This window comes from Carya illinoinensis, chromosome 5, assembly GCF_018687715.1.
Source record: "Carya illinoinensis cultivar Pawnee chromosome 5, C.illinoinensisPawnee_v1, whole genome shotgun sequence".
Taxonomy (NCBI): domain Eukaryota; kingdom Viridiplantae; phylum Streptophyta; class Magnoliopsida; order Fagales; family Juglandaceae; genus Carya; species Carya illinoinensis.
In genome coordinates this window covers 32,042,445-32,057,490 of record NC_056756.1, presented here as the reverse complement: position 1 = coordinate 32,057,490, position 15,046 = coordinate 32,042,445, and the positions used below count along the sequence as shown (strand labels likewise).

General features: G+C 35.8%; 1 protein-coding gene across 8 annotated transcripts; it reads left to right on the top strand.

Annotated features, from left to right (window-relative positions):
• Positions 1-1,068: 1,068 nt before the first annotated feature.
• On the top strand, positions 1,069-9,822 carry LOC122309814 (60S ribosomal export protein NMD3-like). 8 transcript variants are annotated; one of them, XR_006242532.1, is made up of 6 exons: positions 1,069-1,314; positions 2,645-2,776; positions 3,094-4,685; positions 5,005-5,400; positions 5,481-5,548; positions 8,737-9,822. XR_006242532.1 is itself a non-coding variant. In XM_043123484.1 (4 exons), exon 4 carries the CDS (start codon positions 3,096-3,098, stop codon positions 4,629-4,631), a length of 1,536 nt encoding a protein of 511 aa, XP_042979418.1. In that variant the 5' UTR covers positions 1,069-1,314; positions 2,424-2,513; positions 2,645-2,776; positions 3,094-3,095; the 3' UTR covers positions 4,632-4,979. The 8 variants fall into 8 exon arrangements, 5 of the variants coding, with proteins under 5 accessions (XP_042979418.1, XP_042979417.1, XP_042979419.1 ...); XR_006242531.1 differs by having other exon boundaries at positions 5,005-5,548; XR_006242533.1 differs by lacking the exons at positions 5,005-5,400; positions 5,481-5,548.
• Positions 9,823-15,046: the final 5,224 nt, after the last annotated feature.

The following is a 15,046-nucleotide window of genomic DNA, read 5'->3' as shown; positions in this document are numbered from 1 at the left end:
CCATGTGTAAGTTTGAGAAATCTCAAATGATGGGACCCAAGGTTTCAAGCAATTGCATCCCTAGGACAGCATCACAACCCATTATAGGTAAGACACAATATGACGGGCTGAACCAAGACCCCTAAATTTTAGTCATCACATTGCTACAGCTACCTTGGCTTTGTATGACAACACCATTAGCTACTTTCACCTTTAATTGTTTACCCCTCGTTAATGGTATATGATTCTTTCTAACAATAAAGGAATCGAGGAAGTTGTGGATACCAATATCACAACCATGCTACTTCCAATTTTCCCATATAATCTCATAGTGTTATGATAAGGTATACCAGTTTAAGCATTGAAAGAAGTTTCAATCTTACCTTTGGGCACTATTGTAATAGCCACCTTGCTGAAATCATAAAATACCACTTGACCCTTGTTCTACTGCCCTTTCTCACTCGCGAGCATTAAGTAAACCCTTGGGTCTTGCATATGTGGGAGGCGTTCCTGGCCCTCTTGCCTGCGATCCTGTGCATCTTGCCTAAGGACAATATCTTGGTGCTTCATTCTAGTGCTTTTGGCCATGGAGGATTGGTGTTTTAATTACCACTTGTTATGAACTTTGTTGTGAATATGTTGTAATGTAGAATGTGGTGACTGTAGCGTAATAAGGGAACCAAAGGGATGTAATAAAATGCTTCAATAATGAAATAAGAGCACAGGGAAGGTGTTTGATGAATGTTCTCATAGATCCATATGTATTGATGAGGAAGATTTTGAGGGCTTCCAAGTCCAAACCTCCACAGTAGATCAAGCTTTTATAAAATTTCGAAATGAATCTTCCGTTTGATCCGTCCCTCCCATATGCTCATGCAGAATAACAAACCAAAGCAATAACAGACCAACACGTGGACACTTAGTGAATAATTACTGTAAGATAAAATTCTAGTAATAAGCTGTAATTTTCTTCAGATGCAAAACGGTGTGTTTCTTCTCCAAAACCGTACGCTGCCTGCTTCCCCTTCTCCCCATGCTAAACGGTGCGTTCCACTCCCTTAATACACTGCCTTTTGAGTTCCCTTTTAGTTCACCGTCCCTTCAGTTCCACAGAGGCCTTCGAAGTTCGAAACCGTCCCTGCGTTTTGACTGCAACCCTCCCCCTTCCTTGCCTCTTCCAAACCCTTCTCTAGAAGAGGCCATAACACGACGCGTCAAGATAGGGTCTAGGGATTCCCTCTCTCGCTTCTGAATCAGCTTTACTTTTTCGGGATTCGCAGATTTCTCTCATAAACCAGCCAAAGCAACGCTCGCGATTCTTTCATCTCATTCCAGGTACCTTTTTTTTTTTTTTTTTTCCTCTCGTTTCTTTCATTATCCTTTTTCGTATTTCTGCTTTTTTATCCAATAATCACTGGTTACTGTATGGATGTCATATCCTCTCGGACTGTTATGGTCATCAGCTATTTAATCTGTTTGGCAGCCTAGAAAATTTCACACGTGAAACGGCGAAAGTTTGGGACTGCCGTGTTTAGGGCTTTTTTTTTAATATATTTATTTTTAATATCGGTTTTAGATTTTACAGATGCATATTTGAAATTAGAATTCTCCATTACCTAATACTTTACTGTATTTTCTGAGGAGCCAGCCAAATTGAGGAACTTATTCGTCGGCATTTTTTTTTTTCACGGTTTTTTCTCTTCATACCTTTAACAAGGTAAAGGCTATCACGAAGTTGGTGATTTGGATTACACATTAAGTGATTTTTTCGTGAGCCTCGGCTTTCCAAACCGCTTCTCTTAACCGGATCATTCTCCGGTTATTAGGGTTTAGCTCTAGGTTCGCATTTTATTTTATTTATTTATATAAGTAGGTTCGCTTTTATTAGTCTTCTATATATTTTTGTCTGTAAATTTTCTCTTTGGGTTGGTTACTCAGTTTTAGTATAGTTTGATGTTCTCGGGATTTGCTTTAATCGTTTGAAACCCGGTAAAACAGCCAAGAAAGAACAAAAACACCTCCACTTAGCTGAAGCAAATTTGAGTCCGACTCTTAAGCTTTGATTTTGGTTCCAAGTTTACTCTTTTTCTTTTGGTTTAATAATTTTTTGAGTTTTCTCTGTATTCTAAGGGAGGCTGTCAAATTTGATGGAACTGACTATATATTGAAAACTTTAGTTTGGCTGCCAGGGATTTGAGATTTTATTAATTGGGTTTAAATTTTTAGTTGTAATTGGGGTCGTGTGACAGGTCTTTATTTTTTGAAGTTGCTGCCCTGCTCTATTGAACAAACAATCTTGGATAAATGCAAAGCCGATAATAGTATATTCAATCCCAAATACTTTTCGAATTATTTACTTTTAATTCCTGAGCTAAATTTGTGCTGTAGTTTGTTGGGGACCTCCTATTGTATTTCTCTTTTTATTAAGGTTGTTTTTGTATCAGCTGAACGTATTCTTTTGGAAAACATATTCATCTCTTGACCTGTTTGAGAAGGGGAAAAAGTGAGGTCAACAGGAAAGGAAGCCGATAATAGTATATTCAATCCCAAATACTTTTTGAATTATTTACTTTTAATTCCTGAGCTAAATTTGTGCTGTAGTTTGTTGGGGAAAACCAGCGTCTCTTATTGTATTTCTCTTTTATTAAGGTTGTTTTTGTATCAGCTGGTATTTTCTTGGAAAATATATTCATCTCTTGACCTGTTTGAGAAGGAGAAAAAGAGAGGTCAACAGAAAAGAATCCTTCGACGTTGGGCATCTTCATCCCTCGTTTTCCTCCATTACCCTACATCAAAGGTAACTATTTTTCTGCAAACTAACTCAACTTTATACAAGGGTCGGTATAAGCTTGTCATCGATGTTGATTTCAATGGGATGGTCCTTCATGATTTCCTTGTCTCTCTTGCGCCCGATTAATTAGGGCTGTTTCTTGTATATACTGGGCTAGGCCTATTCTTTGAGTAATATAGTTTTGTTTACTTATTAAAAAAAAGTTTATCATCGATGAAATTTTTCTGTTTGAATTATCATATAGGATAGCCACTTGTATCTGTTCTAGTTGGTGTTGTTTTGTGCATTTCTAAGTGTAATGTTTTTTTGTTATCTCTTATCAGCCATGGCTGAAGAATCAGGTATGTTTATGGTTCCCCAAACAGTTGGAAGCGTTCTTTGTTGCAGATGCGGCATTCCAATGGCACCAAATGCTGCCAATATGTGTGTCAAGTGTTTGCGCTCTGAAGTTGACATCACAGAAGGTCTTCAGAAGCATGTAATCATAATCCATTGCCCTGAGTGTGACAGCTACTTGCAGCCACCGAGAACTTGGCTCAAAGCCCAATTGGAATCGAAGGAACTGTTGACATTCTGTGTAAAGAGGCTGAAGAATTTGAATAAAGTAAGATTGGTGCATGCAGAGTTCATTTGGACTGAACCCCATTCCAAGAGGATCAAGGTCAGATTGAAAGTTCAGAAAGAGGTTCTTAACGGAGCAATACTTGAACAATCGTATGTGGTCGAGTATGTTCAGCAAGAACATATGTGTGAATCCTGTTCAAGGATTCAGGCCAATCCAGACCAGTGGGTTGCAGCCGTGCAACTGCGCCAACATGTTTCTCACAGGCGTACTTTCTTTTACTTGGAGCAGCTGATTCTGAAGCACAATGCTGCTGCCTCTGCCATAAAGATCAAGCAGATGGATCAAGGGATTGACTTCTTTTTCTCGAACCGGAGTCATGGTGTGAAGTTTGTGGAGTTCGTTGGTAAAGTTGCTCCAGTGAGGAGTCGCAATGACAAACAGCTTGTTTCCCATGATACTAAGAGCAATAACTACAATTACAAGTACACTTTCTCCGTTGAAATCTGTCCGATATGTCGTGAGGATTTGATCTGTTTGCCTCCAAAGGTTGCAGCTAGTTTGGGAAATCTAGGTCCTCTTGTGATTTGCACCAAAGTCACCAACAGCATTGCTTTGCTTGACCCTTTCACCTTAAGGATCAGTTTCTTGGATGCTGATCAGTATTGGAGGGTGCCATTCAAATCTCTATCCACTAGCAGGCAGCTAGTGGAGTATATAGTGTTAGATGTGGAGATTGTTTCTTCTGAAGTTAACGTTGGTGGCTCCAAATATTGCTTAGCTGATGCACAAGTGGCTCGTGTATCAGATTTCGGGAAAAATGATACAATTTTCTCCATCAGAACGCATCTGGGCCATCTTTTGAACCCTGGGGATTATGCGCTTGGTTACGACTTATATGGAGCTAACAGTAATGATGGTGAGCTAGAGAAGCACAAGGGTCTGATCCTCCCAGAGGCAATTCTGATAAAGAAGAGCTACGAAGAGAAGCGCCAGAAGAAGCGTGGGAAGCCTCGTGCATGGAAGCTTAAATCCCTTGACATGGAAGTTGATGATAGGAAGGGAAGAGCTGAGCAAGAGAAGATGAACACCGAGTATGAACAGTTCTTGAAAGATCTGGAGGAGAACCCTGAAATGAGGTTTAATATGTCATTGTACCGTAATAAAGATTACCAGCCATCAGAGATGACGTCTGTGGCTGATGGAGATGACTTGCCTTCTGTTCCACTGGAAGAGTTGCTTGCTGATCTCGAACTAAGTGAAGAGGAGGAAGGTGGGAGTGATAGCATGATGGAGTGATGAGAAGCTTTTGCTCTTAAAATTTATTTTCCTTCCTCAACTTCTATCGTATAGGTAGCTTTTGCTCTTAAACATGTTTTGTTTGAGACAAACATTTGCGTTGTCTTTTTTTTTTTTTCTTTGCATTGTTGGTCAGGGTTGTTTGTTTTCCAGTAACTAAATTATATTGTTGCAATAGATGGTCTTTACCCACTTTTGTTCCCGTTCTCTATTGTAATGGCCATTATGTTTTAATGTTGTAAGTTGATTTATTCTTGATAGTCATGTTTTGGGATTGTTGGATGTGACGGAAGTATAAATGCAATGATTTCAATGAAATAAACCATAGAAGTTAGAAGTTTGCTTTTACATGAAGTACATCATTATTTTGTAGGTCAATTCATCCATATTTCTCAAGGAACCATAGAAAGATCGTATCATATCTTATTGTCTACCTGCACTAAGACTGTTCATCCAAGCGGGTTTTTTCTTGATCTGGTATGGAACCCGGATAATCAGATTCTGGATGCGGTTTCTGGCCTGGGTTATACCCGGGCCTAAAACCGGATCACCCTACACAAAAACCTTGTACTTGGGTTTTTTAAAAAAATTGATCCTAGTATCAAAATGACATCGTTTTAGGCTGAGAGTTAAAATCACTTACCCCGTTCGATCTCTCAACTCTCAACCTCAAAATCTCTCTCTCTCTCTCTCACTGAAACCCTAGCCTCCTGGCACTCTTCTTTTGCCGATCACTCTATTGCTCCGTCGTCGGCTTCAAGAACCCAAGGTTAGTTTTTCTCCATCTCTCTCTCTCTCTCTCTTTGATCTTTTATAACTGATGAATTCTTGTAACTCTGCCAATCGAAGCTCCGTTGCCTTGTCTCTGTTGTCTTCATCACTCTGTGTCGCTCTGTTGTCGATGTCAATAACCCAAGGTTAGTTTTTCTCTGTTTCTCTCTCTCTCACTCTCTCTCTTTGTGTTGGAGCTTTTATAACTGATGGATTCTTGTATATCTCTTAGCTTGTTTTCGAAGAGTGTTGGATTGGTAGATGTTGTATGTCCTTTTGATTCTAGCTTGGTTTGTTCTCTGCATTTTATTTTGATTTGGGTCTGTTTTGTTCTCTGTGCGTCCTATTGTTTTGTTCAATTTCTTTCCTAAACAGATTAGATTTTTTCTGTAATATTTGAGGGTTTTCGGTGTTAGCATTTTTCTTCCCAGTTTTTGGTGTGTTGGATGACTTGTTATGTCTGGCAGTCTTACTCAGATTATTGGTTTCGTTCCTTTTTGTTTTGTCTAATTGAACTCGGAATGGGCTTTATTTCCTTTTTATTTTGTTTTGTCAATTGCAAGATTGGTTGAACTAGATTGGGCTGCTGGAATCTGAATTGAATGTTGTTCATGCATGATTGGCGTTTGGGCAAACTATGGGGTTTTTTGTTGGTGTGGTTCTGTCATATAAAGTTTGGAGCCTTTTTTGTATACCATCTTGTGTACTTGAGCTATGTCTATTCTATTAATATAATCGTGTACTTATAAAAAAAAAAAAAAAAAAAAAAAAAAGAAGTTTGGAGCCATTTGCACTTGAACAAAGAAGATGGGGATAGTACCTGTGAAATAATTAGTATTTAGAAACAAAAATTGGGTTTGTTGACAGGAAAAAAAATATAATTCACTAAAACAAGACTAAGCATGCATACCATCAAAGTTGTTGGAAAGGTCTAAATCTAAAAGTATGGTTAATTTTCCAACTTCCAGGGGTATTCTTTGAAATTATTTGTTCCTAAATCCAAACTTTGCAGATGTTTGCACTTGAACAGGGTGGATGGGATAAAACCTGTGAAAAAGTTAGCATTTAGAAGTAAATATTGGGGTTTGCTAGAGAGAGAGAGAGAGAGAGAGAGAGAGAGAGAGAGAGAGATTGTCCATCGAAATTATTGTAGCTGTTTGCACTGGAACAAAGATGATGAGATTGTCCCTGTGAAAAAATTACCATTTGGAAAAATATTATTGGAGTTTGCAAACCAACTAAAGATTATAATCGAGCTATCAAGACTAAATATACCTGCAAAGTTGTTTTGACTAAGGTTTAACTCTGTAAGCTTGGTTAAGTTCTCCATTTCTGGGAGTTCACCTGAGAAATTTTTAGGAGCGACAAAAAAAAAAAATTGTAAAGTTGGAAAGCTAATTAAACAAATGTGCTGGTACTCCACCTAATATCATATTACTTCATAATTCAATAAATTTGAAGTGTAGACACAATGAAGAAAACAGAAGGCATTGAACAGAAAACTTATTTGATTTTTGGTTTTGCTGCTGTCTTTATCTTAAAAACCTGTATGTTCTTTTTTTTTTTTTAATTATTATTTGTCATAATATATGGTGGTGGTCAGCTCACTTTGCCAATTTATCATATTACTCAGATTATTGGATTTGCTGCTATCTATATCTTAAAAACTGTATGTTCAATTTTAAATTATTATTTGCCATAATATATGGTGGTGGTCTGTCGTGCTTTTAACTTGTAAGTTTGTAACTCCATTTTAATAGCAATCCAATTGCACTTTAACAGATGGAAGAAGATACTATGAGTTGTAACGTTGGTACAACCTAGGGAATTGGTGGTGACTCCTCTTCTATTTCATTGGATGTAGAGGAGCATGGGAGTCTTTCAACCCCTTCATCCACAGATACACAACACCCTACCTGTTTCTTCCCACATTTACCCAAGAAATCCAAAAAAGCACCTAGCAATTAATCAGTGGTATAGGAACATTTTACTAGAGCGGAACCTATTGACCATGATAGCTTGAAAGCTAATTAGCTTGAAAGCTTAGTGCAATTATTGCACTAAGCTATTCAATTGCCACTACAAGAATGACACTTCATACATGATGCACCACCTCTAGAATGCGTGTGAAACCTCTCCTCTTAGAATTGAAGGAGTTGGAAAAAGTCAAACTTGGAGTACTAAGAGGGATGCAAAGGGAAGAGTGTGTAGCCCACAAGAGACTTTATTTTTGTGGGCCATGGCTTTAGAGTTCAATGGTCTCAGCTTCCATGATTTCCTTGTAACTTTTTCTACCTCTTAAAACGGTGTATTCGCATGTATACTTCCAGTGTACCTGGCTTACGCCTTCTTCTCATTAATAAAATTTAATATTACTTATCAAAAAAAAAAAAAAGTGTGTATCCCACAAGGACTAGTAAAGTATGATGCAGAAAAACTTAGGGTGTCAACTACTAAGTTTTTTATTAAGTGTGAATTGCCTTTTTGGTTTGTAGAGCACGATGAGTTTATTGAGTTTATGGCCGATTTGGAGTCTAGATTTTCATGGCCATCTTGAACCACTTTACGAAGGGATTGTGTTAAAGTGTATATCGAAGAGAAGATATAGTTAAAAAAGTTTTTAGATGGTCAAAAAATTTGTCTTACTACCGATACTTGGACATCGGTGCAAAATCTGAACTACATGTGCATTACCGCACATTTTCTTGACTATAGGGGTGAAACTATTGGGAGTGTGTTAGACTTGGGATTGCATGAATGGGGTATTGATGAGATTTTGACCATCACAGTTGATAATGCCTCCTATAATGATGTTGCTGTTGATTACATGCGGATGAGAATAATTGCATGAACTTCATTTTGTTGACGCATGTATTTTCTTTCGAAGTTCATCAATGAAGATTGATACATCCAATCCCTTGGTACATTTTTCGAAAAATTTTCATTTGACTTTTTTTTATGGCTGAATTAAAGCACAAAATTTTCACCTCACTTGTTATTTCTTTTTGTAGCCCATGTTTCTAAGAGGAGAGAAGTATGTACTTGAGGGACTGATCAATGTTGAGTCTAGCACAATTAATAGTGTGTTTGAAGTAACCGAGAGTATCACTGTGGACATTCTGAACAGTGAGGGAAGTGTAGTTAATGGTACCATAGATTTAGTTCCAATGACAATGATCAAACCAGTAAAGTTAGATCTTGATTGTTTCAATCACCTTCTGATTGCTGTTAGAAGCTGTTTTTGCCTTCTGCTTTATTTATGATTCTAATGCAATGTTGTGCTTGATTACAATGGATTGAAACATAAACCAATTCCTAACACTTTCTCTTCCAGAGCCAGCTCTACTTTCTTCGCTGAGACCCCTGAGTGAGCTCAATCTGCTGTGGTTAAGCTCCAAAAGGTCTACAAGAGTTACATTACTTGAAGCAACCTTGCAGATTGTGCAGTGGTTGTGGAGGAGCTATGTTTAGTTTCTCTCAGCGTTATCTAAACATGTGAATTCTTTTATGTTCTTTAGTTCTGAATTTTGAGAACTTGATTCGATGAGTAGGAGGAAAGCATTGGACTTTGCTGCTCTAAAGCAGGGTTCTGTGTCATCCTTCGATGTTGAGAAACTAGAAACCATTGTTTCAAGGTGGGTGAGGGCAAAGAATACAGCAGCCAAGGTGCTTGTACACCATAAGAATTCCAAGCTTCTGCATAACGTGATTTTATATCTTCTTGATCTGCTGGAGAATTATTTCGATATTGATTAAGAAGAATTACTAACAGAAAAATTAAGAAGGCTAAGAAATCAAGAGATTCCAAGTATGAGAAGGCTCAAAAACTGGCGCTGCAATAGTGGGTTAATGGTTCCCACTTCAAGATCAAGGCCATTGGCTTTCCTGCAAGACCATGGACATGGAGCAGCCTGGCCTTCAACATAGCTTGAGAAGCGGTAGTGCTGAAATGTCTAAACCTTGTGTGAAGCTGGGAATGGGAATTTAAAGAAAACTGAGAAGATTGGTGGTTAAACATAAAGGGTACGGGTGGGAGGTTGAAATAAAACATGATGATGTATGGTTTATGCCATTAGTTACTGTGGATTACAGTTGGAGATGTGGGCTGATGCCGGTGGTAACCTGGATGCTTACTGCTGCTTCGGCCATTGCTGGCATTCTATTTCTTCAAGCTGTATGCTGCTTTGATGCTTGCCGCTGTTCCTTATGTTTGCTGCCTGGATATTTGTTGCTGCTGTTGTAGCTAGCAATATTGTCATGCTATTCATTTCTATGGAGCCGTGGGGTACTTCATTGTTATTAATAGAATATTTTGTATTTTGTAATGTAATGTATATATATCAAACAATGTATTATGTAGTGGATTGTATTGTAGTGCATGCATTTTACATGATGAATATAGGATTTTTCTTTTGTTTTACACGCATTTAGTTAAAAGGGTAATTAGTTATTTCTAGCATTAGTTTTTATTTTTATTTTTTATTTATAAAATTTAGTTTTCCATTTTGATATATTTCTATTACTATGTACCATGTTCAATACATTAATGTATTATGCTTTTCAACATTATTATTTTCTTAAAATAATCTAATACATATAGGCTTTTATATATACGGAAAAAAAAAAATACTGGAACTCAATCAAAGTTTTGAATGTTGTTCAGCTGGCCGTCTCGGTTAAGGCACTTGAATGAAATATTTTGATATCGGTACCATTTTAAGATAGTTTATATGTAGATAAATTAATTATATATATAAATTATATCTCAAAATAACATCAAAACAAGTTTTAAAAAGTTAAAACTCATATATATAAAATGTAATAATACTTATAAGTTTTCAATCCAACTATTTAATAAAAATAATCACTCATCTTCAATATGAAAAGTGGAGTATGGATTTGATTTTCAATCCTCGAGAAAATGGGATAAAAAAAGTTAAAAAAAGATAGACTTTAGGTGTGCGAATTGAAGTGAAAGTTACAAATAAGTAAGGATTTTTATATTAATTATAAAAATACATTAATGATCGGTACTTCAAAAATTAGCTAGTATTGACCAAAATGTATCTGTATGACCGGCATTTAAATCGATACGAAACATATATCTTCTTTATGCTGGTCATTACTTCGGTATAGTAAATACTAGTCGTATTGGCTAGTATAGCACGGTATTCAAAACCTTGACTTGGATTCCTAGGTATCAAAATTCTGTTTCATGTAGGTTTCTGTTCAAGTCATAACCCAAGTCAACCTGGGTCGGGTTAGAAATTCGATTCTGAGCCGAAATTCGGGAGAGCAGTCTTAACCTGTACAAGATGTTAGGAAGAGTGACTTATCACAAATTTTGTTCATTTTAACTCTACTTTTCATAGTTCTTTTGACCTACCAAAACAAAATCTTAGGAAAAATTCTGAAAAATATATGTTTGCAGATTTTATTTTCAAACCCAACCTATTCAATTTATAAGTGAAGGAAACGTACATGTACAACATTTTAGAGCCAATTGTCCTCATTATTTAGTAACCATTATTTCTTATCTTATCATTTAAAAATTTAGCTATCAAGTTCTTCGACCCAATTACAAGTCCTAAAAGAATCATAGACTAATGATAGGTAAAATCTCCTAATTGAAGTTGACAATTAATTTCACACGATACTCCCAAGTTTTATTCAAAAATTAATATGATCATGGATTGTGTGTAAAGTAAATATTTATAACGGTAACTTGTGGAACATTTTTTTGAAGAATAATGATAAGTGTATTACCTTCCTACCGCCCTTTTACTACTCTTTTTATTTTATTTTATTTTTTTAATTTTTTTGTTTACTTAATGGTTAAGGAAGTAATTATTAGTAAAAATACTTATATATATATATTTTAATTTTTTCTTAATGATTAAGGATGTTAAAAAATACTTAAAAGAAAATAATAAAAAAAATAAAAATTTCAAATACACTAGAGTAATAAATAAGTAATAAGAGGGTAGTAAGTATATCATCTAAACTTTAAATTGGTAACTGTTTTCACGACTCCTATCAGCATCATTTACAAAACCTACTTTCATCCGGGAAGTACTCAATGAGAGAGACTTAGCATGTTTAGCTATTTTTATATGTGGGTTGGTTTACTAATGAAGTTATGATTGTAATCTGGACTCAAGACAATATCCACTAGTTTGGAAAGTTGAATTGCAAAACACAAATCATATTCATTATTTCTCTAATCATAATTCTTTCGTCTCATGTCATTTTCAGAGGTAGCATGTGCGAACCAACCAAGTGGGGGGCTTAAAACGTCCGAGTCATCCGTGCATTTGGTTCGTTGGGTTCACCAATGGGATAATAAGTAAAACAAAAATCGAAATATGCATAAAGATGGCTGAAACTCTTGGCTCGTGCTTCTTTAAGGACCAATCCACGCTCTTTCATTTTTTATTTTAGTTTTTCAAGCACATATCGAGAGTTTTATATATATGGCCATACCGAGAGTAAACTCCAATTACAACTACGAGTGGATTTTATTAATATTATTTTCAGGCTCAGAGGAAAAAAATAAAAGAAATAAAAAGATGAGATAAACTACCGCTTGATAAATCATAAGCCAGAAGAGACATGTTAACCTCCAGTTGCTTGACAATATATGTAAGATTGGGTAACTACAGAGCAAAACATATAATAGACCTTAACATACAGGATCTATATGTTCAGGTTCAATGTATTTTCTCTTAACTCACCTTGGTAAAGGCTTACTGTATGACAAAGACAGAATTTTTAGCTTTCTCTAGAGGATGAAAACCCACACACAGAGAGAGAGAGAGAGGGGGGGGGGGGGGGAACTTTGCATGCTAGTCGCCATCAAAATCCAACGGTATGGTGCTTAGGAGTGTTCACCACCCCGCCCCGCCCCTAAAACACATGTTTCAACCCCGACCTGGTTCAAGCTATTCTGATTAAACGATTATCCGATCTGGAAATAATTTTGGAAGAATCGGGTGTTCTGACCTGATTCCCTCCTGAATGTTAAAAACATATCGACCACTTTATTAGCTCTATCTTTTTTCTAAGAGAGAGAGAAGAGAGAGAGAGATCTTCATGAAATCTTGTAGAGCCAATTGTCAAAATTTAATCTTTTATAATGAATTAAAGCATTGAGGGCACTGCAAGTACACTTGAGCAGCTCGGTTTACATGGCACTGTGCCCATTACTATGAAATTGTGTTGCATCAAGCAGCTTTGGTTTGATAGTGGAATTTGTGGTGTTGTTGCTTGAAATTGTGGTGTTGTTGATATAGATGCCTCCCATAAATGCAGGGGTGGCTCAATACAAATTGAGACCTAAGGTAGAATTGGAGTTAGAATTCGTAATTATAATACAATAAAATATAAATTATTATATGGAATACTTTTAAAATTTTCAATAAAATGAGATTTTATTTAAAATCTTTAAATAAAGTGTTTTTGAATTTATATTAAATACTATAACTTAAAATGAAGTCTCAATGCAAATTTAGCACCTCAATTTAGTAAGATCTTAAAAAATTATTTAAAATATAAATAATTCATTGTATTAAATATTAAATTTAGTATTATGAGGCCTTGCACATATTGAAAAATAAAAAAGTTATTTAAAATTTTATATAATGAGATGGTTTTTTTTTTTTCAAAAAAAATTAAGAAAAAAATACCTTATTTCTAATTTTCGAGGCCTTACATAGAATGGGGGCCTAAGGCAATGGCCTAACTGGCCTTGCCATTGAACCGGCCCTGCATAAATGAGAACACAAAAGATATGTAAAAATAAAAATATTGCATTTGTGTGAGTTTTAACATTTAGCCAACACTAAAGCAGCCATGATCCAATAACTTATGAGATGTCTCACAATTCATATATTTTACTCTCTTACTAACTTCTTTGTGGGTTTGGAATTATATAGTCACTGGCCCACTAAAGTACTGTTCATCCGAGTTTCAAATTGGGAACTTGGGTATACCTAACAGAAACCTGGGTTTTAAACTCTAGCTGGGTTAGACCTGGTTCGAAACCTAGATGAAACAGGTTATAAAAATTTGGAAGCCGGTTTTTATTTTTTATTTTTTTATTTTTTTATTTTTAATTTAAAAAAAAATGATAAGATAAGTAGGTCAAGCCTTGGTCTTTCAATTTTTACTCGAACACAAGTTAAATTGAAAATTTTTATTCTGAATTTTGTATTCATGAATAACTCATTTAATATTAGAGCAAGTTCTAATTTATTTGCAACCTGGCCTGCTTCATTTTGCTCTAATAGATTATATTATTTTATAATAACATAGTGTACATGAAGATTTATAAAACTATAAAATCTTTGTGTTTTTCTTTTGAATCAACAATTTCTCATTCTCATTCATTCATAATTGAAACATGTTCATTACAAATCATCTCTCTATTTACAATAAAATTGATCTCAGCGGGTCCATCTCCAATCCAGCAGCTTTCTCCCTTTGTCTGCAAAGCTCTCTTAACAAGTTCATGAGCAAAACTATTTCATTCTCTGAAAATAAAGCCAAACTCCCAATCTGATCTTTTAGTCAAAACACATTTGATGTCTTCTACAATCTGCCCCATCCAAGCATTTATAGGAGCCTTTTATTGATCTCTTTAACCTCCTTTTGTGCATATCCTTCAAAAATTACATTTCTTATGTTCAGTTCTAAGACCAACTCCATAGCCCTCAGCGCGTGAGTTTCACGCATTATCGTACCAGAGAGAGCTTATAGCCATTACGCGCGGCACCACTAGAATCAATGACTTCGGTTCTCTTAGAACCAACCACTAGCTTTTTTCCTAGAGTGGCGCGTGGACCACAGACAGTGAAGGTCTAATAACGACGTATCGACGCATCATTCAGTTGCTATGTTTCTGTTTTCCCTAACTAATGATTAATACAAAGTGGTCGGGGAAGACTCATACAATCATTCTAGACGAACAAAATGCAGCACACTTCATTTCACTGTGACTTTTTAGTCGCAGTTTGATAGTCTATTTATTAAACTATTCTAAAACCGCTTCAAGCGGCTTCTCCTTAGTGGGAAATGGGTGGGTCATTTTTTGGCTCTAGATTCTTTTTTTTTTTTTTTTCAATTTGGTGTTGCATTTGTTTGTTTTGGGATGATAGTTGGGGACTCCCACCCTATTGAATCTTGTATCATGTAACCTTTTAATTTATCTATAAACTTACTTGCTTACGGAAAAAAAAAAAAATAAAAATAAAAATAGGGGGAAAGAGCCCATTGATAGCATAGGATGAATGCTAAGAGAACCATTCAATCTTTAGATCCATACTCCAACTGACTGAATTATTTGTTATCAACAAGTTGTGTAATTTAGTCGTTTGTCCGGACCTGCCTTGTTTTTCTTTTGTTCCCCAGTTCAAACTTCTGAAAAGTTGGTTCACTGTTCATTTATTTTCTTTTTACTTGAACTCAAGTGCAGTGAAGACTGAGAGTTTGGACCCGATCTGTACAGATTCCTCACATTTTTCTACCCGTCAATCCTAGATTCCTTGGCTAGTCACTTTTCTACATCAGTTCCACTCAAAAGTTAAGGAAAACCCCAAATAAAAAATACACACCGTAAATACATAAAATAAGTAGAATTGTAACGG

What these genes read in the sequence shown, in the direction of transcription:
- LOC122309814 (XM_043123485.1), top strand. Translation starts at nt 3,096, where the DNA reads ATGGCTGAAGAATCAGGTATGTTTATGGTTCCCCAAACAGTTGGAAGC.